Source organism: Pseudopodoces humilis, chromosome 19 (assembly GCF_049639895.1).
Source record: "Pseudopodoces humilis isolate 2021_Gansu_Grassland_sample_001 chromosome 19, ASM4963989v1, whole genome shotgun sequence".
Lineage (NCBI taxonomy): Eukaryota > Metazoa > Chordata > Aves > Passeriformes > Paridae > Pseudopodoces > Pseudopodoces humilis.
The window spans coordinates 6,900,531-6,925,503 of record NC_142218.1 but is presented as its reverse complement, the minus strand read 5'-3'; the positions used below and the strand labels follow the sequence as shown (position 1 = coordinate 6,925,503).

The window sequence follows — 24,973 nt, the reverse complement described above, 5'->3', positions numbered from 1 at the left end:
CACTGCGCCAGGCACAGCCTGACAGCTGCTGCACAGCCCCGCTCCCAAACCCCTCCATCACTCAGAAGGCTGTACCTTTACAACTGCCCTTTCCGCCAGAGGATTCAGACATAAATTGTACTTTAAATTCAATATCAGTCATTAATATTTCATGATTACAAAACGTTAAGGATAATGTCACTGGGAAGAATGTCTGGGCAGCTAAAATGGATGAGTCAGAGCTCACCACGGGAGAAGTCAGAGCACTGAAGAGTCTCCCTGGCTTTTGAAGCGATCCAGCCTGACAGGCTTCCCTGCCAGAGGGGAGCTGCAGCATTTACTGACTTGTTCTGAAATCCTAGCCACAGCGTGTAAATATTGTCCTTCTGATTCTTGTCACCTCACGTTTCCTCTGGATGCTGAGTTGTGCTGCAATGCCACCATCCCCTCCTCCCTGCAGAGCCTCCCCATGGAGCCCCCAGTACAGGCCACAGCCAGAGAGTGCAGGTGTCACTCCCATCACCCAGCACAGAGCATTGGCACAGAGAGAGACTGGGATGCACCACGGAGACAGGGATATCCCCTCGGGGCAGTGGGGGTCCGGCCAGGCCCACTGACCCCTCCTCTCCCAGGGCCATGGGGCCTGTGCCCTTGCCTGGCCAGAGTGGGTGGCAGGATCTGACCTCTGGGACCTAAGTCAGGCCTTGGGCTGGATCCTTGAACACGAACAGCAGCTTCAGCTCTCAAGAATGAGCAAAGAAACACTCAGAGTGAAGCCTGGGGAAGGCTCCTGCCCACAGATGGACAGGCCTTGGCACATGTCAGCAGGGATAAGGAGGTGCTCTGCAGCCACAGCAGCTCCCTGGTACCCACTGCAGGGCAGAGGCAAAGCACAGCAGGGCCCAGGCTACCCTGGTGACTTGCACATCCAAAATATGGAAAACTTTGAAGAATACGGCAACACCTTTCTGTTTCCCAGCACGGTGCCTGGGACATTGTGCTCCCACAGTCCCTTCCCACTGCTACAGCCCCAGGACCTCCCATCCATTCCCTCTGTGCCAAGCCTGCACCACCCCAAGCACACAGGAGGCATCCAGAGCTACAAACCCTGGTGTAGGTACAGTCTGTGAAGCCCAAACACTGGGAGCTCTGGCAGAATCAAGTGCTGATGGTCCCACAGTGCCACAGGGCTCCAGCTGACGGGACATGCACACACAGCACGTGACTGATGGGGGGAGGCAGGTGATGTGAGCACAGCCCCCCGGGAGCCCCCGGTGCTGCTCAGCAGGTGTGAGCACAGGCAGCAAGCTGTGCAGGGATGACTGGCAGAGATGGCGCAGAGATAACACAAATTTGATTAGTGTTCATCAAATATACTATTCGACCATGCTCCCTTATTAATGCTTGACTCAGGAAGAGTATTTTTAGGTTGTCTAGGGAGATGTCAGACTCAGCGCCGCTGCATTTATTTTTCTTTTTTACTTCAGTGTTGATTAACACTCGTGTTTTGGCCACCCCTGCAATGACAGCACCCATATTCCTCCTCCTGTCCCAGTCCACTTCTGCTCAGACTCTGCTCTGCACAGCATTCCTCCATCTCACCTGCTTCCATTGCCAGGACAGTGATGTTGTGCCACCCTGCTGTCTCCCGGTCCAGCACCTTTCCTGTCACAATAGCCCCTGTTTTGGCGTCGATGTCAAAGATCCTCTCGGCATCCGTGCTGCGGTCGATGGCGTACCTGTGACCAGGCAAAAGGGGAAACCGTGAGCAGCTGGATGTGCCAAGCCCACCCTTACCACCAGCCCCAGGAGTACTGGAATCCAACACCACAGGCCCTGTATCACTGCTCTCCTTGTCCTGTGTTGCAGCACGGTACAGGGATGCCATGCTTCCACCAGGCTGCAAGCTCAGAGCCTTCGACTAAAATGACAGTGTGGCTTTTGGTGCATAAAGTGGAACTGTGCACAGACTTTGGACAAGGGGAAAAACCTGCTGCGAGGGGAACCTTATGTTCTGGATAGACAGAGCAATACAGAATTTTTAGGCTGTAACTTCACTCGTGACTCTGGGAAGCTTCAATGCTGTAGGTTCCAGAAAAGCATAAACCAAACTGAAGGTTGGGCACCCCTGCTCGAGGAACCCATCTCACCTACTGCCCTCTCTCCTGCTCCTGCATCCACCCAAGTGAGACACCCAGAGGGCAGCACACAGCAGGCTGTAAGCCAGATCTGCAGACACCTCAACTGCAGCTACAGCTGGCACAAAGCACAGGGACTGAACACGTGCAACTGGTGCAGCAATCCTGCCAGCAGAGCAGTGGGCAGCAGCCAGCTCCCCCCCATCAACACAGCACATCATGCCAGCAGCTCCAAGATTTGCCCTATTTTGAGCTTCCCAGGCCCAAAAGGAACAGGCTGATGAGCTCCTCCAGCTCTGGCTGTGTCCAGCTGCTCAGCAGAGACCCGTCACAGGTGGCTCTCACTCTGCTCATTCAGCTGCTTCAGCCCTGCCCCAAGCAGCCCCTCCTGAGGGTGGAACCCACGAACTCCCTGGGCTACCTCCAGAGAGCATGGTTCCACTTCTCCCCAAGGGCAACCCCACAGCTCACAAGGAGTCACACACCAGGTGTAGCCCTGAGCCTTCACCAAGACACCACAAATCCATGCATGTCCCAGTGGCATGTCCTGCATTTCCAACCATTACATGTGGAATGGAGCAAGCCAACATTAAATCAGGGCACAGTGAGATGTGAGCTCCTGAAGAAAAGGGCTGGAAGGGAAGTCTGATCCAGCTGAGGCCCTCGAGCACAGCCATAGCACAAATAACACAAACCACCACTGCAATCAGAATTAGAAATCCAGAAGGCCTGCAAATCACAAACAATACAGCATAATGTTATTGTGTACAGCATCTTTCACACACACTGAATCCCAGAGTGCTTCACAGAATTAAATAATACAAGACAGCAAAGAGTACAAAGGATAAATTACCAGAAGGAGGGCTGTGAATAAATTAAAGCCTTCAGTCACATGTCCAGCCACAGAAGGAAGATAAATGTAGAGACAAAGCAAACTGGAAAGCTGGTGAGGTAGGACTGAGAGGCCACATTGGACAGGAGCAGAGCAGGACAGGCTCCAGGCTAGCAGCATGTTCAGGACAGGGGAAGTGCTCCATGTGCTGCAGAGCAGTTTTCCAGCTGTGGGTCCATGATCCACATGGCTCACAGCCAAGGAACATCAGCTCACCTTCATGCACAGGTGACCATAGATGGCCCTGTGCTGTTCTGCCCCTTGCCCTGGGATGGGACCAGCTGCAGATGGGAGTGCCTCTGGCAGAGCCCCTGTCCACCCACACAGCTCCATCTCTGATGGAGGCACACAAAAAGGCATTCCTACACTGTTTAAGATGTTATACAGTATCAGACTACATTCCCTAGCTCTCTCCCTTTCAGACAGATGGGGAGATGAGAGAGTAAATACAACAGCACTCGCTTGTAGCCAAATAAAAACATTAAAAAGTCACTAAATCCACTTGCACCCAGCCACCATCTAGTACTTATGTAGCTGAATTCATCTTCTCCCCTTGCATCTAGAGGTGATTGACATTTCTCACAGAAAGCCAGGTGCAAGCTCATGTATCTCAGCACCAGCTACTAGGGACTGCCTGCATTTTCTGCCCCAACTCCCAGCTGGCAGCAGAGCTTTTACAGCCACACAGCCAGCTCCAAAAGGGACAGTGACACTGTCTTGGCATGTACTGCAGCCTCTCATCCACTCTCTGTTCACTCACTGCAAAGGAAAAGGAGAGGTATGGCCACTCTGAATTGTACAAATCAGTCCAATGTTCTGTTGGAAAGAGGAACAGACACTGGGATGACAACACCCAATACCTTTCCAGTAGCATTAGTAATTCTACATAACTGCTTCCATTGTTCTCCCACATTACCTGACCTTGAACATGTCCTACCTTCCACTCTATTCTTTCATGCTGTTAAGTTCAAGATGGTACTTCACCCTCCCCACAGCTTCCCTGCCTCTTGGATAAGCACATGCCTGTTTTGATCACACTTCTGTCACTGTTGCATAAACAGAGACATCTGCAAAAAAAAATAATCTACAGAGAAAAACCCAGGTAGTGATGGTTGACACCCCCAAGCCTGGACACATCTGACAGGGCTGCCTGCCCAGCCAGAGGGCAGGAGGATGGCAGGGAGTGTTCAGTGTAATGCCACTGAGAACCTGTTCTTATGCTTTTCCTTGCTTTGCTGCTGAGCTTGTCTTCTGCCCCTTCTGAATGGTCTGTGAAGGACATGCTGACTGTACCCCATGGCCAGGCACAAACCAAACCACAACTCTGATCCCTTTGTCACAACTGCTACAGACAACTGTCACCTGTCAGTACTGCCCCAGGGAAGGAGATAGAGCTCAGCACACTGCCTTGGCAGGGCTGACCCTGCTGCCACTCACTGTGACTGTGGAGGTGGCCAGTCCAGGTGGGTCTGCAGCTCTCTGCAGGTGCCAAAGGCCATGGATGCTCTGGAGCACTCGGCTGGCGTGGGAGCTGGAGACTGGGAGGGTGGCACAGGGATGTCCATCCACCCCTGAAAGCCACAGCCATAACCTGCTCAGAGCTGCAGATCCCACAACAGACCTCACCTTCCAACAGCTTCCATCTCATCCCACTCTGGAGTGAGCAGCACTTTGCTGTGCTCACTCACATCATTTTATGCAATACAACCTTTACCACCAGCCTCTCCACCTCTGCTCCAGCTTCATATTCACCCATCCCACTGAAGTCAAACAGTGCTTCTCACCTGGGAAGAGGCAGCATTTAATCCCTCGTCCTCCAGGTACTCAGAGACAGGACCTATGCTCATCTCTCCTGCAGCTGGCTGGTGCTCCGTATCTGGAACCGCAGTCCCCAGCTCTGATTGGGATGCGGACCTTGTACTCCATTTCCCTCTCTTCCTGCTGGCACTGCCTGTTGGTTTGGATGTTACAAGTGACTGTTTAATTTTGACAGCTTTCTTGGTGCTCATCTTTCCCATCAATGCATTTCTCAAGCAGTTTGTTTCACTTCTCCCCCAACACAACAAGGAGCACATTTTATGCCATGTGTTTTGTTAATAGGGAGCTTTTCAAACACTGTATGAAAAGCTTTTTGTTGTGTTTGTTTTTTCCTCCTCTCCCTTTTGTACTGAAGCAGGTTGTAGTTCTTGCTGTGCTGTTGGAGTCTATAAAATGTCCATGTCCAACACGTGTCTCTGGATTTTGTGAATGCCAAACAAGAATATCTCTGAGAACCTTAAATCCCAAGCAACATCTTCCCAGTGCTGATAAAGCCTGGAATGCACACAATCAGAGCACAGGCTCCCACTGCAGAGAGAGAAACAAAAGGCTCCCATACAAACAGCCTCATACACACAGACAGTCTATCACTGTATTACTTCATACAATGGCTCAGCTGAGAAAAACTGCACTACGCCCAGAAAACACACAGCTAAAGCCAAAAAGCCAACTGGAAACTAATTTTTTTTTTCTGAGAAGGAACAGTTCCAGCCTTTGATAGGCAAAAAACCAAGGATGGAATAAAATTAAAAGGACCAGACCTTTAGGAGGGCATTTCCCACACTGGTACCACAGAAGATTTTGTGCCCCACAGAGGGTTCATACAGCTGCTTGGTCATGCTGAGCTCAACACAGCACGCTGCTCATGCACTGGTGTCACTGGGAAGGTGTCCTTCTCTGAGAAACAGGGTGATCTCAAGGTGCTTCCTCACAGCCAAGGCAAGCAGCTGTCAGGGGCTCTGCAGCCGATGTGCAGCTGGAGTGAGGCAGTGAGGAGGTGCCGCAGGGACACCCCTTCAATCCTCACGTCTTTGGAACAGGTCACTGTGACTCAGTCCAGCTTGTGGGAAGGATTTATTCTCAGACCAAGTCGCTGCATCCTGTGGGACACATGGATCACCAGGAGGGCAGGGGAACATCAGGCTGGGATGTGCCTCTAGCAATTGTTTTGGGCATTGCAGCAGGAGTCGCAGAGCATTGTTCGTGCTGGCCTGGGGCTGAAAACAAAAAGCCAAGGGCACCTCCCTTCCCATTTGGCTAAAAATATCTCCCAAACCTCGTTACTGGCAGTCCGGTGTCAGCAGGACCTGGAAACCCTGACAGAGCTGATTTCTGCTCTGCTGTCTCTGGCAATCCTTGTTCTTTCCCACCTCAAGGGGAGTGTGCATCTCGACATGACGGGAAGCGGTGGCTCTCCCCTGTGCCCAGGCAGAGCCAGCACACAGACCAGAGTCCAGGAGAGCAGCCACTGCAGAAGCACAGCTGTGCCTCTGCTCCCACCTCTGGCAGATGAGGAGCAGGAAGTTAAAGGGATCCACTGAACTGCAGCAACTTCAAAGGATTCTTACCAGCTTCAAGGCAACGAGGATCAAATGCTGGTCATGCCGTCAGGACCAGGTGCTCTCTAATGTATCAGAGGTGAAGTACAAGTGCTGCCTTCTTGTGACTGTACTTCCGAGCAGCACACTTGAAAGGAGAGGTGACTTACTGCCGTCTCCTGTTGACGGGTTAGTGTCACATCCTGCTGCTGCAGGGTGCTGGCATTAATGTCTGTGCACTGCTTTGAAGCTGTTAACAGCTGCCTACACAGCAAAGAATTTTATTAAATTACCTGGCTAGCCAGAGGACAGGGAAGCAGGAGGGATCCAACTGTACCTTCCTCTTGCATTGGTGCTGCATCAGCACGACCAATATCAAACTGCAGGTCCACTTGGTACGTGTTAAAATGTCTGTGAAAGCTCACCTGGCTGCACTGTCACTGCCCATGACAGCAGGGACCGAGCACAGAGGGAGTGAAAGATGGACCAAGTCCCACAGGGCAGCGTGGGGGACACAGGATGAGCTACCTGCCTGGGGATAGCTAGAGGCAGGACACGTCTTTGAATGCATCAAGCCTGACAAGGGAAAACACATGGCAATTCCCAAGCTGCAGCAGATGCCTGGGAGTCCTGTTGGCTGAGTCCCTGTCTCTGAGCACGAGGCACTGCCTTGCCAGCACTGAGCTCACTGTAGGAGAGACTCCCAAAGTGAAGTTTGGGCTCCCACCATCTCTCTCCTGCCCAGTACTTGAATCTGCTTCTCTCTGGTCCAAGTCTCCATCACCTTCTGTACAGCATGAAGAGACTCCCTCCACTGCTTTCTTTTTGGTCTGTATGCAAACAGTGCAGCAAGCTCCACAGGGAAGCAGCACAAAGAACAAGAAAAAACAAGAAAAAGAATAGTTCTGTCCCTTCTGTCCCCAAGGTCCCTTTTCTACAATTACAGATCAGAAAATAAAATCTTTGTTCTGCAGCACTGCTGGAAACAGTAAAGTGAAAAAGCACATGCACCTGTGCACACACACAGGTACGTGGACACACCACTCTCCTGTCTGTCTCCCTGGCAGATATGTGCTCAAGGGCAACAAAGAAAGAAATCAGACAGGTAGCCTGACTGGAGAGGGACTGAAGAGTCACAGGACAACGTGAGCAGATGTCGAGAACACATTCAGCACCCACTAGTGCAAGCGGTGCAGCACTCACATACACAGTTCCTGGCACACCAAGGCTGATTTCATTCACATTCCCTCCCAAGTCAACTCTGAGCATCCAGCTTTGTGACACAGTACTCTCTGCTAGCTGCCAGGCATCTGTAGATGGCAGCTTTCCATGTGTAAATGCATTTCTGAGCTTTCTAACCATCACAGTGTTTGTTTCCATGAGGATCAGGAGATCTCCTCACCCCACCACAAAACAGAAACCCATGGCTGCACAGCACTGAGCAGGGTGCCCCAAACGGGCATTGGAGGACATCACTGAATGCAACCACGTGCTGTAACCAAGCCCTCTCTGGCCTGTCCCCCTCCACCCCACATCCCTATCCCTGTCCTTCCCAGTCTGTTGCTGTGGGGCTGACTCCCTGCAGAGCTCTCAGCCAAAGCCAGTGCTGCTCCCTGGAAGTGAGCCGGCTCCACGGGCGCCTGCAGCCCCGCCGGCACCTGGCACCAGAACACACATTTCAAGGAAATTTTCCACACATTGAGGATGTTTTCTGAACACCAGATTTTCAACCCAACTGCTCATGACTCAGGCCAGTTGGCAGGGGCAGAAGGCTGCTTTGTGCCTTAGGTAATAACAATTTAACAAGGTAACAATCTCTTTAGCCACAAATTAAATGGAAATGGGAAATGTCCTGTGCAGATAAGCTGCTGCCTGGATTATGTCCCCTGCCCAAATATAAACTCCTCTGATCTTTGATCCTATGCACACATGCACGCACACACAGACAGGCTGTGGCTCTGCACCTCCCAAGCCTCACCTCATTTATCACCCTTCACCACTGTCCTCCTGCCACTCCTGGTGTCTAGCCTGTGTCAGGTACCACTGCAGATACCTTGCTGTCAGCAGCAAGGACACACAGGCATCACCCAGGCACCTTCCCTGACACTCCCTTGCACTCACAAAGCCATCACCTGCCAGTGACGTATCTGCCACCGAGAGACCGCTGCGCTTGCTCGTGTGCAGGCTGCCACTCACCTGCCAGCTGCCTGTCCCACGAGACACACACACATGCAGCACTTGCCACTTTTACCTGCACTGTCCCTGCCATGGCCACAAGCCCTCCCAGGCCACATGTCCCTTGCAGATGACCCCGTGCCCACTGCTGGAAGGGGGATGATGTCAGGTTTGGACGGCTGCTTTACCGGACAGGGTGGTTTGCTGTGTCCGGGTCCAGGGCAGTGACCACCCCCACGATAGATCCAACATGTGCATCCTCCTGGACCTCCATCAGGTTGGAGGGGGGCCGGAACTCGGGGGGCTCATCGACGTCCAGCACTGAGACTCGAACAATGGTCTGGTCCCGAAAGGTGCCCAGGTCCACGAACCGCGGGTCCACGAACTTGTTGAGGGCCTCCACCACGACAGTGTGCACTCTTTTTGACTCGTAGTCAAGAGGCTGGGACAAGGGAAGAGGGTAAGCCACAGCCAGCCCAAGGAGCCCCTCTGCTGCCCCTTCCTTCACCAGAGACATCAGGGCAGCACTAGAGCCACTAAAGCCACCTGCTCTCAAGCAGTGCCCTTGTAGCAGCCTGGGAGCTTTTGCTTTGTCCTTCTGCCAGCAGCACCCAAACCAAGGGGGCAGGAGGAAGCAGAAACCTTCAGCCCACTCCCCTCAGGGCCCCTAACAGGGTGCCTGGGCTGTGAGCAGCCAGGATTCACTGGGAAGACAGCACAGTGTGTGCTGCACATGAGCGAGTTTTCATCATTAATCACCCCACTCTTATTTCTACAAGGGAGGCAAGCTGCATACAGTGGCCTTGAAGAACAATCATTCTTTTCTGCCTGCACCAAGTATTTGCTTGATTGTTTTTGCCACCAAAAGCAGATATAGTTAAAGTGCTTCTGGTCAGGTACAGGAATTAGGTGGGCATTTTTCTCCTCTAACAGGCGCTATCAATAACAGCTGTAAGCATTCCTCTTTATAGTGCTATGCATGGTGTCTCCTCTGCACAGCTCACTGCTTCCCTGCCACCCCAAGCCACCCTGGGGGACTCCAGCAGGCACTCTGTGCTGCTCCTTCTCAGTCTTTCCTCCCAGACACAGCCCTGTGTTTTGCCATGCAGGCAGAGCAGAGACAGGTCTCTCCCTGCATCAGCAGGCATAAAAAAGCAACTGCTGCTGCTAGAGCAGCACTCAGAGCATTTTCTTCAATTCAGATTCAACAGCAGCAGTCCCCAAAGGAAAGGGTCCTCCTAGGGACCTGTGCCCTCCCTACTCAATCAAGTCTTCTCACCTTCTGTACCGTGATGACAGCCTCTTGGGTATTGCTGTCCGTGGTGACTTTGAACATCTCCACCCCCTCCTCATCCTTCACTTGATATGTCATGTCCGTGTTCTCTCCGACGTCAGAGTCCTCTGCCTTCACCCTCCCGATGGCAGTGCCCACGGGGGCCGTCTCAACAATGCTGAACTGATACATCTCTGGAGGAGAAATGGGTACCAGGGTCACTTCTGCCTTTGAACCAGCCCCAGCCTTCACAAACTTCCCTGGGGCACCTTTGGGCTGTGAGGGTTGCTCAAACCCCACTGTGTCCACAGTCCAGAATGCCCCAACAAAAGAAGTAAATACACCAGCCAAAAACACGGGCTGAGGGAAGATTACTGGGGAGCACTGACATTCCAGGTGCTATGTGAAGTAAGGGCTGATTTCTCTGCATGGACACTGCCCTGCAATCAGCGCTCTCTGATTCCTTGCAAAGATTCCTTTGCAATTTCTGATTTCTAGGAGATGCAGCCCAAGAGCTGAGCCTCCTCCAGCTGCAGCCCCTTCCCTGGCCTGCCAGCTTGGAGAGGCCAGGCCACAGCTGAAGTGCACGGCAGAGCCCTCACAGCCCACTCCTTGCAGCAGGATCAACCTACACCTTGTCTGGGGAGGGTCCCAGACCAGACACCAGCACCAGCCACAGGCCATTAGCAGCAAGTTGGAAAACAGAGCTGTGCTGTGACAAGGCTGCTGTCCCTCAGCAGTGTCGCTGTCCTTGCACTTTCACATGCTCACACAGCAGCCAGGAGGGGCCAGGCCAGCAGCCAAGTTCCAGCCCGAGCTCCCAGAGGGGACAGCAGCATGGTGGACCTTGCTGGCTTCCAGCTGCTTGGAAGAGCTCAGGAAAGGGCTCTTCTATCACACAAGCCATGCCTGCTTCCAGGACCTGCACTGGAGCAGGGATCTGGCACCCACTGTGCTGCCAGGCAGGGACACATTCACACCCAGGCCAGGAGCTGCCATTGCCCTTTGGTATTGTCACCCTGCCAGCAGCTGGAGTGGCCAGGCTGGCTCAGCCTGTAGGTTCCATCCCACCACCCACAGGGAACCAGGACATGCTCCAGGGCCCACCCCCACGGCCAGCAGGACTTACTCTGAGGGAAGCGTGGTGGGTTGTCGTTGACATCAGTGACCACGATGGTGACCGTGGTGGAGCCAGACAGGCCACCCAGCTGTCCTGCCATGTCTGTTGCACGGATCACCACCTCATAGCGGTCCTGTGTCTCGCGGTCCAGGTCTGCCACGGCTGTCCGGATCACACCTGGAAACCAGCAGGACAGCTGAGCACAGGCAGGTCACAGAGCCACAGACAGGGTGAGGCTGGAAGGGGTCACTGGAGATTACTTTGGACAAGATCCAGACCTAAAGAGGATCAGCTGAATCTCCCTCTTCACACAGGGCAGTTGCTCCAGGATTTCACCAACTTTCATGGCCCTTCCCTGGACTCATTCTGGTATGTCCACAGAATCATATTTGGTGTCAGATACGGCACTTGCATCTCAGCAGTGCACAGTAGAAGGGACTGTCACCTCCCCTGACTGCTGGGGACACTCTCCCCAAGCACAGCCCTGGTTCTGCTGGCTGCCTCTGCCACAGGAACTCACTGCTGGCCACAAAGAGTATCTGTTCCACCCCTCTGCAAGAGGTCACATCAGCATAAGCCAACTAAGGGGAGACAAGGCCACTGGGGAGAAGAACAAGCCCAGGGGGTTGTCAGCCAGCCAGAAACATCCCAAAAATCCTCCTGAAGCCCAGGAATGGCCACAGGCCCAACCTGCTCCCAGCAAGTCTCCTCATGAAGCGTGAAAGAGTCCCAACTGCTGCTTTTCCTGTGGGCTACTTGCAGCTCCCACTGGGTTAAACCCTGGCACAGAGGAGGTTTGTGCTTTGAGGGTGACCGTGAGGTGGGTGAAAGATCTGCTCAGAGGATTGGTGGGGGCAGGAGTCACAGGAAGAGAGGACTCATCCTCACCCCCATCCAAATGCAGAGGCTGTGCTGGGGCCAGCCTCAAGGTCCACTCTGTAAAAACCCAGGCTGAGTCACAAAACCCCTCTGGCACAGATCTGCAACAGCCCACTTATCCTGATCTGCTGAGAGAGGTCAGGCTTGCTGCAGAACCCCTTACAGAACAGGGGTGCCCCTGCCCAGGCTCCATCTACCAGGCACATCTCGGGGGGACTTGTGTGATTTGGAGAATGGGGGAAGCACGTTTCTAAAAGTCTGTCAGCACAAAACCCCTCGTTTTCAAATGTCCTTCTAAGTTAAGGAGACAAGAGACAACAAAACACATGCTCTGTGTCAGAGAATGCACTGGAGCTTAACAAAATGAATGGTATGGTAGTACTTCTTACAAAAGTAAGTCTCTTAAAAGCAATGTTTATAGGTCTCCAGTATTCATCTGGGATTGGGGAAATGACCAGGACTAAAATATCAAGGTTTGTAAAACAAGAAACAAAGAGCACTAAAAGCCTGAAACCTCTGTGAAATGCAGAAATTACCAGTTACCCACAACTGTTTAATTTACAGGGAAACAAAGTAGGGAAGAAAAATTTTGAGGATGAAAGAAAGAAAGAAACTACTCTGCCCTGACGTGGCACCAGGGTCAGGAAGGAAGGAGTGCCTACATGGATACAAGGTCATTAGCACCACACTCCAGTCCCACTGTACCAGCAGCATCCCATAACACACAGGAATCAGCTTAGAATCCCTCCTGCTCAGCTTTTTAACATTCCCACAGATTTAGACATTGGTTTATGCTTTTGTAAATCCTCTCTCTTCCAGGGTTTTCTGTTTAACTATCAGCTTTACCTCCTCCTGCTGTGAACTGCAAATTCATCTCTGCTTTGTTTCACCAGCAATCCTGCCCAGTGCTAGGGACAGTACTGGAGGAGGCTGCTGGAATGGGTCTCCAGTGAGGGGTGTGACCCAGGGGGAACAGGGAGCTCCCTTCTTGCTGAGCAAAAAGCAGAGAATCACCCAGTGGTCTGAGCACCTTGCAATCCATTAGCTGGATGTGCAGCACATCAAGCAGTGGTAGAGCATCAAGGCTCCAAGTCACCAAGAGCACAGCACAGGGGGAGCTGAGTTCCAGCAGGCTGCAAGGAGCCAAGAAATGGCTACAGGGATAGCCCCAAGGCTACCAGGCATCTGCACTCCAAGGCCAGCAGGTTTCCAGTTTCCCTGTTCACGTGTCTGGTGTGGCACTGTGCACCTCCAGACAAGGGCTCACACCATGGAGCCACCGGCGCTGTGGCCCAAAGGCAGCCAGAAATGCCACGGAGCTGGGAGGATGAAATTCCTCCCCCTCGCCCTTTGCATGACATTACAGGTGCAGCAGGAGCTGGCAAAACTGTTCAGGAGACATTTATCATTCCTTCCTCTCAGAAACTAGCAATTATTCCAATGATTAGCATTGTTTTGATTTATTATAAAGACATAACCACCATTTCAGATCGTTGCCATTCTCCAGCTCTCATGGATAGGCACAATTAGCACCCAGCTTCCCTTGTCCATCTGTCACTTCAGGTTCTGTAATTACCTGCACTCTCCTGCCTTCAGCCCCATGGATAAGGGAGCAGGAGATTACCCTGTGATGGGGCCCAGGGTCTGCTCTGATGCCCTCATTCATCCTGGCTCTGCTCAGAGGAAGCCACTCAGCAAGGAATCCCACCAGAGGCAGAGGGAATGCAGGAAAGGGAGGCAAGAACGTGTCTGTGGGCACCCATCCCAGCAAGGATGGCACCCTCCCATGTGGGCAGCAGGGCCAGCCCTGCACAAACACCCAGGACTCAGGGAGCAGCCCCAGCAGCTCATGCTGACAGGCCTCTCCTGCCACTCCACTGTGAATACAAAACTGCTATTTCTGGGCAAGCACTATCTCATTGAAATTTAAGCAATTCTGTTAATTAACGGGGTCTGAAGCATTTTATAATGAAAATGATTCATGTCAGCACAATAGTGATGAATTGGGATGAGAGGAAAAAAGCTCATGCATTCACCAAGGCTGTAATGACTTAACTGAGCTGCTCGTAATGATATAGCTCATAATATGCCATGCAAGATGGGAGGAAAGTGCTCAGGCACTTCCCGGAACACCTCCAAGGTCACTTGTCCCAACAGGGAGCAAGTCCAGGCCATTTGGCACATGCAGAGTAGGACAAATGTCCCCAGCCAGCTCCTGTTCTTCCAGCAGCACAAGGCAGACAAAATCTCTACCTGTGGCAGGGGTGGAGACTGATCAGAAACTCCCTCTCATGGTGTTGTGTGTCCAGTCCATCCTGCAAAGGTGGGGATCTGCTGCAGACAGACTGCCAGACCTCCAGGAGCCCCATCAGGACTGTCACTGGCACGCTGTTCCCAAAATGCACAGGCCACATCAGGCCACCAGCCCAAGAGTAAGGCTGCTTTTGTCTTCCAGGCCGAGGTACCACTCACCATTTGCGAATGGCCGTGGCCAATGAGGGTCTCCACACATGCTCCACATCCATGTGGCACTAAGGGCGCTGCCTTAAACATCCACCAGCTGCAAACTTACATGGACCCATCTTTCAGAGCCAAGATAGTCTCTACTCCCAAAACCTGACCCCCAGGGACTCTGCAAAGAAGCTGCAAGGGATTGAGACAGACCTTCCTCAAGGCTGTACAGAGAGCACAGAAAAGTCATTGCTATTATCTCCCAAGATTCACCTTCTTTCCAGCTGGAAAAACTGACAAACTTTGTCTTTCCCAGACACTGCTAACAAAGCAAGAACAACCTCGAGCTCAGACTTGTCTCCCCCGCTCTTGTCAGTATCTGTTATAGCTGAATAATGTGGACACATGGTGGCATACCCTCTGGTACAAGGCACATGTGGCTTTCCAGCATGATCCAGATTAATCAGTATAATTACCAGGCAAGGGGACACTTACAGCATCACATAAATACCACTGAATCTGCTCCAAAGGCAGACTCTCTTTGGGTGATAAAAAAGCAGGACAAAGCACTCAGCAGGTAGCTGCCTTCCAGGAATCCCATCATTATGGGCTTTGCTCTGCTGGGTCAGATGTCCATATCCTCAGAGACTGTCTGGACAAGGCACTTTCCAGCTGAGGGTAGGAGGAGCAATAAGCCAGAAAGTCATGGAGTAACAAACAGGGACCTATCCTAGAGGTTCCTGATCCATCTAGAGCTCAAAGCAGGCATCTTCAAAGGCAGATTAGATTACCCTAAGCCATAAAGAGTCAAGTTTTTAGTATCTCCAGGGATGGAAGTGCCACCACCATGGTGACAAGCCCTGTCTTCCTGCCATTTGGGTCTTTTTACTGTGCATGCCTGAGAAGAAACTGGGTCTGTCTCCTCTATCCCTCTCCTATTTAGCTGGATAAAACAGATTAATTTCTGCCAGCAGCCTGGTCAGTTAGATCAAACCCATCTCTGCCTCAGGCCAGGAATAGCAAGGCACCTGCCAAACAGACTGCAGATTCCTCACCTGTGCCCTCACCTGCCTGCAGGGACACAGAAATACCAGTATATCTGCCAAGACACGAGTCCTGCTGGAAGCACACATCCTGGAGGAGGTCAGCCCATGCAGAAGAGGTCTTGGCCCCAAGAGCCAGCACTTCAGTCACCCTCCAGCCCCACATCCTGTACTTCAGCTCAGCACAATTTGAGAGGCAGAAGCTAAAGGTGCTCTGAGTGAAGAATGAGGCACAAAGGGTCAGGAGGTTCATGGAGCACCTAACAAGGGCTTGTTCCAGGCTGCAATCAGCCTTGCCCGTGCCAGAGACATGTGCAGAGAGCACACTCACCCTAGCTTTGTCCCTTCTTTTAGCAGCTGAGTCCCTCACCACTTAACATTAATTCCCTTGGCACTTTAGTAGATACACTCTAATTTCCTCAAGATGACCAAACATACAGTTTGGTCCCAAATCAGCTGAAGTTCCTGTACCAGTCTCAGAAAAGAGCTGTTAATGCTCAATCTCACTAACAAGAGGAATCCCCTAACAGAAATGTGGCTTCTCTGCAGACTCTTGTGCCTTAGCCTCTCTTGTGCCTTTGGACAGCTCTGGTGGATAAGAGACAGGGATGAGGGAACAGACCTGCACAACCCCCTGGGAACACAGGAACACACACATTCTGATACATCTGTGTTTCCAGGCACCAAGGAGCATTTTTAACAAACTGGCAAGAGCAGCAGAGAAACGTGTTCTGCCTCCCACCACCACATCACACAGATCAACAGCTCATCAGCCCAGCTCAGTGTGCAGCAGGCTCCCAGACACAGCTCCTCTCCCAGTCCAGCCTTGCTGCCCCAGGACCAGGGCTGTGGTCTGTCTCCAAACACTGCAAGGCTGGCAGGCAGGGATGAAACAACTAAGGACTGCACACAAATAACCATCAGCTTCATCCCAGCAGGCTGGTATCTCCATTCTCCTTGGCATAAAAAGCTCCAAGTTCTTACCAGCTTAGTCTTTAAATCAGGACACAGGCTCTAGAACTCAGGAGCTGGTTTAAGTCATCACAAATGCCAGACTGCATTTCAAATACTTTCTGAGTTCTTCTGCCTTTTCTCTGCATTCAGCTGAGTGACAGTTTTGAAGAAGAGCTTCTTCCTCACGGTAAAAAGCCAGGTTCCCATGCACAGCCCCAAACTGACAAGCTAGCTTTCAAGGAAAGCATCAAACATCACAAAACCTATGGTGTTACATGCTCTGGTTGCTCTATAGCACTCAATATCCCTGAAAAGAGATGAACAAGACTGCTGGAAACAGGGGCACCAGGTTGTGGGGTGTTTCAGGTTCCCTCCCAAGGAAGGCTGTGTGCAAGGGATCACAGGCAGCAGTGAGTCTCCAGCCACACTGCCCAGGGATAAGAAAGGGCACTGCAAAGGACACGGGAACAGACATGAGCAGGCAATCACAGCTGCCTGCCAAAAGAGAGATTTGCCCCTATAAAGGTGAATAATCTGCAGTGGTACAGAGAATGCAGGGTGATCTAAAGCAGCATGAAAACACAGCATGAGGATTGAAATGCAGAGATTTCTCCTCTCATGTAAATGCACTGAGAGTGCCCACACTCAGGTGCACATCTCCATATTGGAAAAGCATAAGCTTGAAAGATTTTAGTGAGGATGAGATTCCTGGAGCTGGGACAGGAGCTGCCACTACACCTCCCACCCTGTGTAACTCTGGGCAGAGCTGGGCTTGTGGCCCAGCAGCAGCGAGAGGGATTCTGCTGTCAGATTAGTGCTCTCACCTAGAGCCAACACCCACCACAGCAGCAGAAGAGGCTGTTTCCCACTGGAAGCAGCAGGGCAGAGCTGTGTGCTGGTCACCACGAGAGCACAGCCTCCTCAGGAGATCAGGGCAGCCACAGCACAGGCACTGCTGCTCACCTGCTGCAAGGAGCAAAGATTGGCTGCACCCTGTCTCAGTGAGGAAGGCAGCACAAAGCTTACAAAGCTTAATGCCTGCAGGCTCTTGCAACAAGCCACGGGGATATTCTTACAGTTGGCAAGAAAACCTTGCCTCAAAAGCTTACGCATACAAAGCTCCCCACTCATGTGAAAAAAGCCAGCCTAGACCTTCAGCACACACAGGTGAAGTTCTTGAACCTGATTTGGTGTACACAACACAAGTTTCAGTCTGTGAAACTAATCTCAAAGCATGAGAGTGGCTGGTGTATATGGAAGAAAGAAAAGCTCATGTGTATCAGCTGTGCTTTCTCTTCACCATCATTCAATTCTGGAATCTTCCTACAGCAAAAATGCCATCCTGCAGCTCCCAGTATTCCAGTGGAGCCATTTAGATGCTTGTCTCCCTCCAAAAAGACCCGAGATGCTGCAGGCATTCAGGGCTTACTGAGTGGCAGGACTTGGCACAGCACAGCATCCAGACAGTTTGGGTCTGCCTGTGAAAGGTCCATTGAATACGAAATCCCAGCTGAACACTACAGCTGGTAACATCCAAGAACAGGAGACAAAGCCAGCTGCACATGGTCCATGTTCTGTACTCAAGCATGGAAACCACTTTTGTACATGCCACACTTGTGCTATGAAGGAGGGTGTGAAAAGAGCACAAGGCAAGGAGGGAAGAAAGAACCTGTGCTGGAAGGAGTCGGGGGCTGAGGTTGTGTGCAAGGCAGCACATGCACGCATGGACTTGCAAGAAATGGCAGAGAAGGAGGTCAAAACCAAAAAGGGAAATCAAATTGTTCTTCATTATCATATATTATAAGAAATGTAACATGCCAGGTTTTTATGGTTCTTTTTATGGCCATTAATAACAATGGTGGCTCTGAGAGCTACGCTGCTGCTATGGATAATTAAATCTTATGCTCAGGGCAGAAGCGGGGCCACCCCAGGCTATCAGACCTGGATTCCCCTGTGCAGCATAAAGACTTATTCTAACAAAATAAGAGTGGGAACAGGTTGGGGTGTGCTTGGATGGATATGATGACACCATGTGCCCCCGCAGCACTGCTGCATCCACATGGGCCAGCGCTGACAGAGGGGCACAGGACAGGCTGCAGCCATAACTTGAGTGACTGATGGGCAGAGCTGCAGCCCTGCAGTTCCTGCAGTGCTGGTGAGGAAGCTGCCACAGGCCATTTGCAGCTCAGACACCACCAGAGTCAGCCCCAACACCTGTGTTAGCAGCCAGATATCCTGGAAACAGACGTGCTCAAGAGGGGCCGGAGTCTTCTGCAGACTGTCAGCGATTTTGCCTTTATGAAACACAAGCAAGTAAAACAGTAAATCAACCCCCCAGTGTAGGAAACAGCCAGCTTGAGAATTAAGATACAGAAAGTCAAGGAATCAAGAAGCTTGGATTCCCAGAGTGACATTAATTTTCACCACAGTCCCACAGGGCACATTTTAGTTTATGCCTTAATACAGAACATTAATGTGGCAGGAAGCTGAGCCTCTGCACGTCCTGGCTTGTGCAGTTTGCTCCCAGTGGTCCCTCTCCATTCTAGCAGCCAGACTTCCACTCGCACAAAGCTGTCTCAGATTAACAGGATCTCATGTGCACCTGAATTTTCAGTGTTTAGCCTATTGTTCCTACACACACATTATAAAACAAAGCAAATCTGGGAGAGAAGAGAGCCCAGGTGCAACAGCTCCTGAGCAAGGGGTGGGTACAGCCCCAACCTGCTGCTTGTGCCCTCTCCCCACTGCACCAGCCTCAGTCCAGAAAAAGGCATTTCCCACCACATGCCATAGTGCTGATGTCAGGTGTGTGTAGGAGCTCCCAAACTCCAAATCTGAGTGTTTCTCCAGCAGCAGCCAGGCTGGTGGCAGAGCCAGGGCTGGGACCACCTTCCCCATGTGTACCAGAGCATTGTCACAACGTGCAGGGTTTCTTGCAGATGCAGAGGCTCAGGCACACAGACCTTCTTTTACACTCTCCTTACACCAGCATCTCCAAACAAATTTAACTCTGACTTACACAGAAACAGCCTTAGAAAATATCTATCAGCACAGACACAGATCAGCCTGACGGAGACTTGGTACTTCAGCCCAGGGGCTGATCTCAGTCCATGCCACTGCAGTTCAGCAATAGGGTGGGGAAGACTTTGCTGTCCAGTTTTCCAACACAAGCTGCAGCTTCTCAGCCTGCTTGTCATTTGACAAATTTTCATTAAACTATGGGCACTTTACTGCATGCTTTGTGCCTTAAATATCACTTATTAGCATTTGAGTGTCTTCCCTCCTTAGCAAGCTTGTGAGGCTCCCATTAAGGGTAATGAGAGTCAAACTCCTGGGAGGCAAGGAGAATATATACCCCAACATCTCCTGGTTATGGTCTACTCTAACCAGTATGTCAGAGCATCATCTGCCACGGATTTATTACAGAGGCATTTTACAACAGGCTCTATTATAAGTTATTAAGGAATGGAGCAGCTTCTACTGTTCTTTCATTAAATATTAATAGAACATTTATAAACCTATCCTTAATTTAAAGTGTTACTTTTAATCAAAGCCCTGGTGATAATGATGCAGCCTTTGGTAAGGCCCCTTTGGTAGTATTTAAACCTTCTACACTGAAGTTTTATGTGCCTGTGGGGGCATTCCAGCTCCAGGCAGAGAGGAGCTCTGGCCAGACCAGGTGCAGACCAGGCACTCTGGGCTGGCAGCTGCAGATGCTGCCTGCAGGCAGGGCATGGAGCTGGGCAGCAGCCTGAACAAGACTGCTGAGCTTCCTCTCCAGCACCCCTGCCAGGAGTATCCAGCATCAGTGGCCAGCAGGGAGGCACAGATCTGCTGGCTCATACTCGTGCCCAGGACACACAGCCAACTGTTGGGTCTCCTGGCCCAGCCCAGCTGGGTGCTGCTCACCTGTTTTGCTGTCCACAGTGAAGTGCTGCTCCCCCTCCAGCACACTGTAGACTACCCGGGCACTGCTCCCGTAGGTGGGGTCGTCGGCATCGGAGGCCATCACCTGCATCACAGAGGTGCCTGCAGCAGGGACAAGGAGGAAAACAGAAGGTCAGGAGTTTAGAAGAGCAACACAGACCTCAGCTCAGGGCCCAACACTGATTGCTTGCAAGTGATGAGGGAAAGGAACAGCTGGGTGCAAATGCAGCATCACCACCCCACCAAAAGCCTGAAAGCCAGGATTGCAGACACTGCTGCAAATGCCTCTGGTGTGCTGCACAGTGGCAGCAGGGACATGATCCTGGGCCATCCTGGGGCAGGACCTACGCTCCAGGAGATGACTGGTCTGAACAGCTGGGAGCTTTTCTCTCAGTAGCCTTCAACTGGACCATCTGGGAAGGAGCTGGGGATGTCATACTCACACCTGCCCTTCCTGTCAGCACACAGTGACATGGTCAACTCCAGACCACAGAGTGACCACCCAGCTGGGGCCTGATCCATGCTGCAGCAAGCAGAACTGAACAGGGACAACATCCCGAGGAGAGGAAAGGCTTTCACTTGCCCAGAGCCAGACATAGCACCAGGTACTCATGCTCTACACGTAGCAGGGCAGGAGGACTATAAATTGGATGAAAGTCCATCAAATGTCTGCAATTAAGTTATTGATTTTCAAGGCTGCCTCATTAAACTGGGTACTTCACTCCAACTGTCCCTGTGATGGCTTTAATTTGACATCATGTTCAATTTAACAAAAGCAGGACACAGGACATGAGGGTGGGGGCAGAAGCAAAGGGGCTGAGATCTACAGAGACAACAGAAGGGAGGGAGGAAGCAAGGAAGGAAGGTAAGCCTACCCCTACCTACAGACACCTTGAGAAAGGAGGTGGTGTGACCAAAGCACTGTGAAGACAGGCTACCCTGTTTCAAGTCCAGCACCACACTTGGTGCATCCCTGCCCAGAGGTCAAGCACTGGCACCAGTCAGTCAGAAGCAGCCTCTGTTCCTATGTCACAGCAGCCAGATATGGAGCTGAAACCATCCAGAAGGGGATGAGCAGCTTCAGTCCCTGGTGCCTTCCTCCTCCTTTTTCAGGAGACCACAAGCCCAGAGCCTGCAGGCAAGCCAGGGATTTCTTGCACCAGCCCTGCCTGGACTCAGGCACGAGATGAGGCAGCACAGAGAGCAGTGCTGCTGTGAGCAGCTGGGATGCACACGTTCCCCCCAGTCCAGTTCACTCTGATCTCCTGGAAAGGGTGTTCACGGAGGGAAACGAGCAGTTACCATGGTTGCTTTTCATTCTCCCTAGCAGCCTTCTCAGAGCTGCAGCTCTGCTGATAACAGGAGAATCCCCCTCATCAGTCTTCAGCAACAAGCTAGTTTGAGTCAACTTATTTATGCTTTGCTGTCTCCAGTGAAGTTATGGTGCATCCCTGCCAGGCACGTCCAGATTTTACACCACGGCAACACTGGCTCTCTGCCTTGCAAACAACTGTTTAAGAAATACTATTGCTGCATTTCCTCCTCCTCTCCCTGCCATAACACAACTCCTTCAAGCAGGTATGAGCCAAGGCAGATCACCCCCACACCAGCACTGAACATTCCCTCGGGCATCCTGGCACATTCCCTTGGGAAGTTTTTGATCAGAAAGCAAAAAAAGGGACCAGAGAAGGGAAATGACACGAGGGTCTCCAAGCATCCTTCTCCCAGCTTCAGTAGAGAAGCCTGCTAGGGATGCTGGAGGTGCCAAAGTCTGAGAATCACAGAAAGCAGTACCTGCCCTTGGGAACAAGAGAGAACTCCCTCTGCACAGCCTGGCAGCAATCAGCTGAAGCCTGGTGTCCACAGCAGCACCCACTCTGCACCTGCAGCACAGGCAGAGCCTGCTGACTTCGCACAGACATCCCACGCTCCAGAAACCACTTGTTCCTGCTGAGGAGATTCAAAACTCACCCACAGGTACCCAAGCCCATCAGTTATTTCCCTGGCCTTGCCCTGTATACCCTGTGTCAGGACTGCACATTTGCACACAGAGCAGGTGCCCCGAGGAGCACACCACAGCCTGCTGTTCCTGCCATCTTTGAGCAGTCATCCCAACCCAGGGATCATTAGAGGCAGGGTGGCCACTAAACATTTGCACCAGAGTCTGCATCTCATGCTGCTTCCCCCAAGATGCATTCACTCCATTGCATAACTGACCTCCTAATCCATCCCTGTCAGACACAGCTGTACTCCCTGTGTTCCAGTATTTACCTGAATGCTGCAAAACTGCAGAGTCTGAAAAGGAGGCAGGACCTGAGCCCACCCAGAGCACGGTTCGTGTTACCATTTTAAGACGTGCCTTGGACAGGTGAGGTGGGCTGCTGCTCTCAGGCTTCCTGTGCCAGCACTGAGAGCTCCTGGCCCACAGCTGCTGGGCACTCCCAAGAACTGGGCAACAGGGCAGCAGATCCACCTCCAGATCCCAGGGGTGAGCTCCATGTTTGGGACCAGAGTTTTCTGCTCTAAGGCAAGGGAAACCAAGGAGCACGAGGAGCATTGCAGCAAGCCACCTTCACTCAGAGGCAGAGATGGGGCACAGTGCCCTTGGGCTGCAATGCCAGAGGTGATGAAGGCTTTGCCCTTCCCCACCTACTCTCACAGCATCTCATTAACAAAAGAGCAACATCAGCCAGGTAGGGAACACTGGCCCCACTTTGTGCCTTGACTTCTTGTCTGTGAAGGCGCACTGCAGCCTGCTCAAGGTCACCTAAAGGGTATCAGGAATTCACTAGTTCAACTTTCCAGCATCCTCCCCTAACCTCCACTTATCCCTTTCCCGCCCCTCCCTCCCACTCTCTTTCCATGTGAAGAGCAATGGTATTCAATTTCAGCTTAACCTGGTCCCCTCCTTCCTGCAGACAAGCTTTCCCTGGCTCCCACCCTGCTCCAATATTAGTCCCTGCTCTCCAAGCACAGCACTGCCCACAGCAAGTACAGCATGTACAGCTTTTATTTAGTTTTCTGGCACATGCCTTAGCCATAAAAGATACACTAAATAAAATCTAAACATCCATCATGTACTCTATCACCCGCCTCCCATAACTAAGAAGCCTGAGCCCGTATCCAGAGAGATAATTAGACATGCAAAATAAGATAAGACCTTGGTCCCACCCCCGACAAGCTCACTCCACAGATCAGAGGAAACCAACAATTTTACATAAAAATTAACAGGTCAGAATCCATCTCTTATTCTCCCTCTGCAAAGGTGAGATCTGGCACAGCAGATCAAACAAAACCTGATTTGATCTGATTTGATTCTCCTTTTCCAGAAGAAAGGAGGAGGAAGACCCTCACTTCCAGAGCAATACTTCCCTCAGCCTAGCTGTTTCTGGCTGCCCGCCAGCCTCTGTCCCCACAGGCCCTTCTTGGGCTGTCCCCATTCCACACCCTGAGCCATCCTGGAGACCTGCCAGGGACAGCAGCCAGCGCTCAGCTCTGCCAGCAGCATCCCCTCTGTGCTGTCAGCAGGGTGAGCAGGGCAGCGAGGGGCAGCACCCCGAGCGGTGCCCGCCATGCCCCGGGAGCTGCGGGGTGCCGCAGCCGTGTCTCCGCAGGGCCCCTGCCCGTGAGCGCAGAGCTCAGCCCCCACTGCCACCCTGCCGTGCTGAGTGTCCCCAGGGTTGCCAGGGCACAGCAGCTCAGCCCGGTGCCCTGGATGGCATGGATGGGGCTCCCAGGCCACCTTTGGAATACCAAAGCAGGCCTGTCCTGGCACCCATGACTGCCTTCCCACAGGCCCCAGAGCCTCTGAGGCCAGTCCCAGCGACCCTGCATGAGGAAGACTGATAGCTCCAGACCACTTGCTATGCCACTCACTCCAAACACGTTTAGCTGAAAGAAATGTTGACAGGCAAACTCCAAACAGATCCACGAGCAGAGAAGCCCTGCCCTGAATCCACAAGCAAGTGACTGGGCCCTGTCCCTTCCCCAGGGACAGAAGTACAGCCAGGCTCTGGGCAGGCAAAGAGGCACATGAGCAGCAGGAAAAACCAGCACTTGCTAAATCTGACTGTCCCTCCTCATGGCAGCAGTCACCCTTCTGTGGTGAAACTGGTGAGACCAGCTCTGGGGCTCAGTTGCCACCTTCAGCTCAGGCAGAGACCAGGGACATTTTCTGGCCATGCTGAGACCCCTTTCTGTGTGGATCTGGCCAGCTGCAGGACAGCACTTGGGCACTTTAGCCCTGCAAAACATCAGGGACCCTGCAAGGAGTGCTGTGTCATTCAAAGCCACATTCCCTGGCCTGATGCCAGCATGCAGCACTCCCATCCCAGGTGCCTGGGTGCCACGGGGCAGGAGGCAGGTGGGATTTTATAAACAATGCAATTTACAGCTCTTGTCTGGCCCCAAACACCCGCAGAGGCTGATGTACCTCAGACACATTCAGGCAGGACTTCAGGGAAAAAAATGAACTACAGGAGCTTAAAAAATTACTGGAGCAGAAGTGAGTTTCTTGCAATCTTGTGAACATTCTGACTTGGTAGAAAGCCAGGCCCAGAGGAGATTCACTGCACAGCCCTCTCACAAGGGGGTCCTCGCAGGACAAGCACAAGGACAGTGCCAGTAACCTGGCAGGGTGCAATCGCAAAGAAACTTCTTTTGAGGTGTCTGGCCAGAGAAAGCCACTGCACAAAGCACCCCAGCCCCTGGCATGAGGCAGGTAAACGTGGTGCTTGGGCTGGACAGTGTTTGGAGCCTGTCTCGTGACCTGGAGTGCAGTGCCAAA

The 24,973-nt window shown here is 52.1% G+C and overlaps 1 protein-coding gene across 3 annotated transcripts in view; it reads right to left on the bottom strand.

Moving 5' to 3' along the window:
- CDH22 (cadherin 22) overlaps nucleotides 1-24,973 on the bottom strand; it is a 69,756-nt gene that overhangs the window by 16,692 nt on the left and 28,091 nt on the right. For all 3 annotated transcript variants that reach the window (XM_088064418.1, XM_005524701.2, XM_088064419.1), the window contains exons 4-8: nucleotides 20,170-20,289; nucleotides 10,943-11,110; nucleotides 9,820-10,007; nucleotides 8,729-8,982; nucleotides 1,582-1,718 (exon numbers count right to left, since the gene is read on the bottom strand). In XM_088064418.1, the coding sequence (XP_087920544.1) occupies nucleotides 1,582-1,718; nucleotides 8,729-8,982; nucleotides 9,820-10,007; nucleotides 10,943-11,110; nucleotides 20,170-20,289 (867 nt within the window). The remainder of the gene's footprint in view (nucleotides 1-1,581; nucleotides 1,719-8,728; nucleotides 8,983-9,819; nucleotides 10,008-10,942; nucleotides 11,111-20,169; nucleotides 20,290-24,973) is intronic.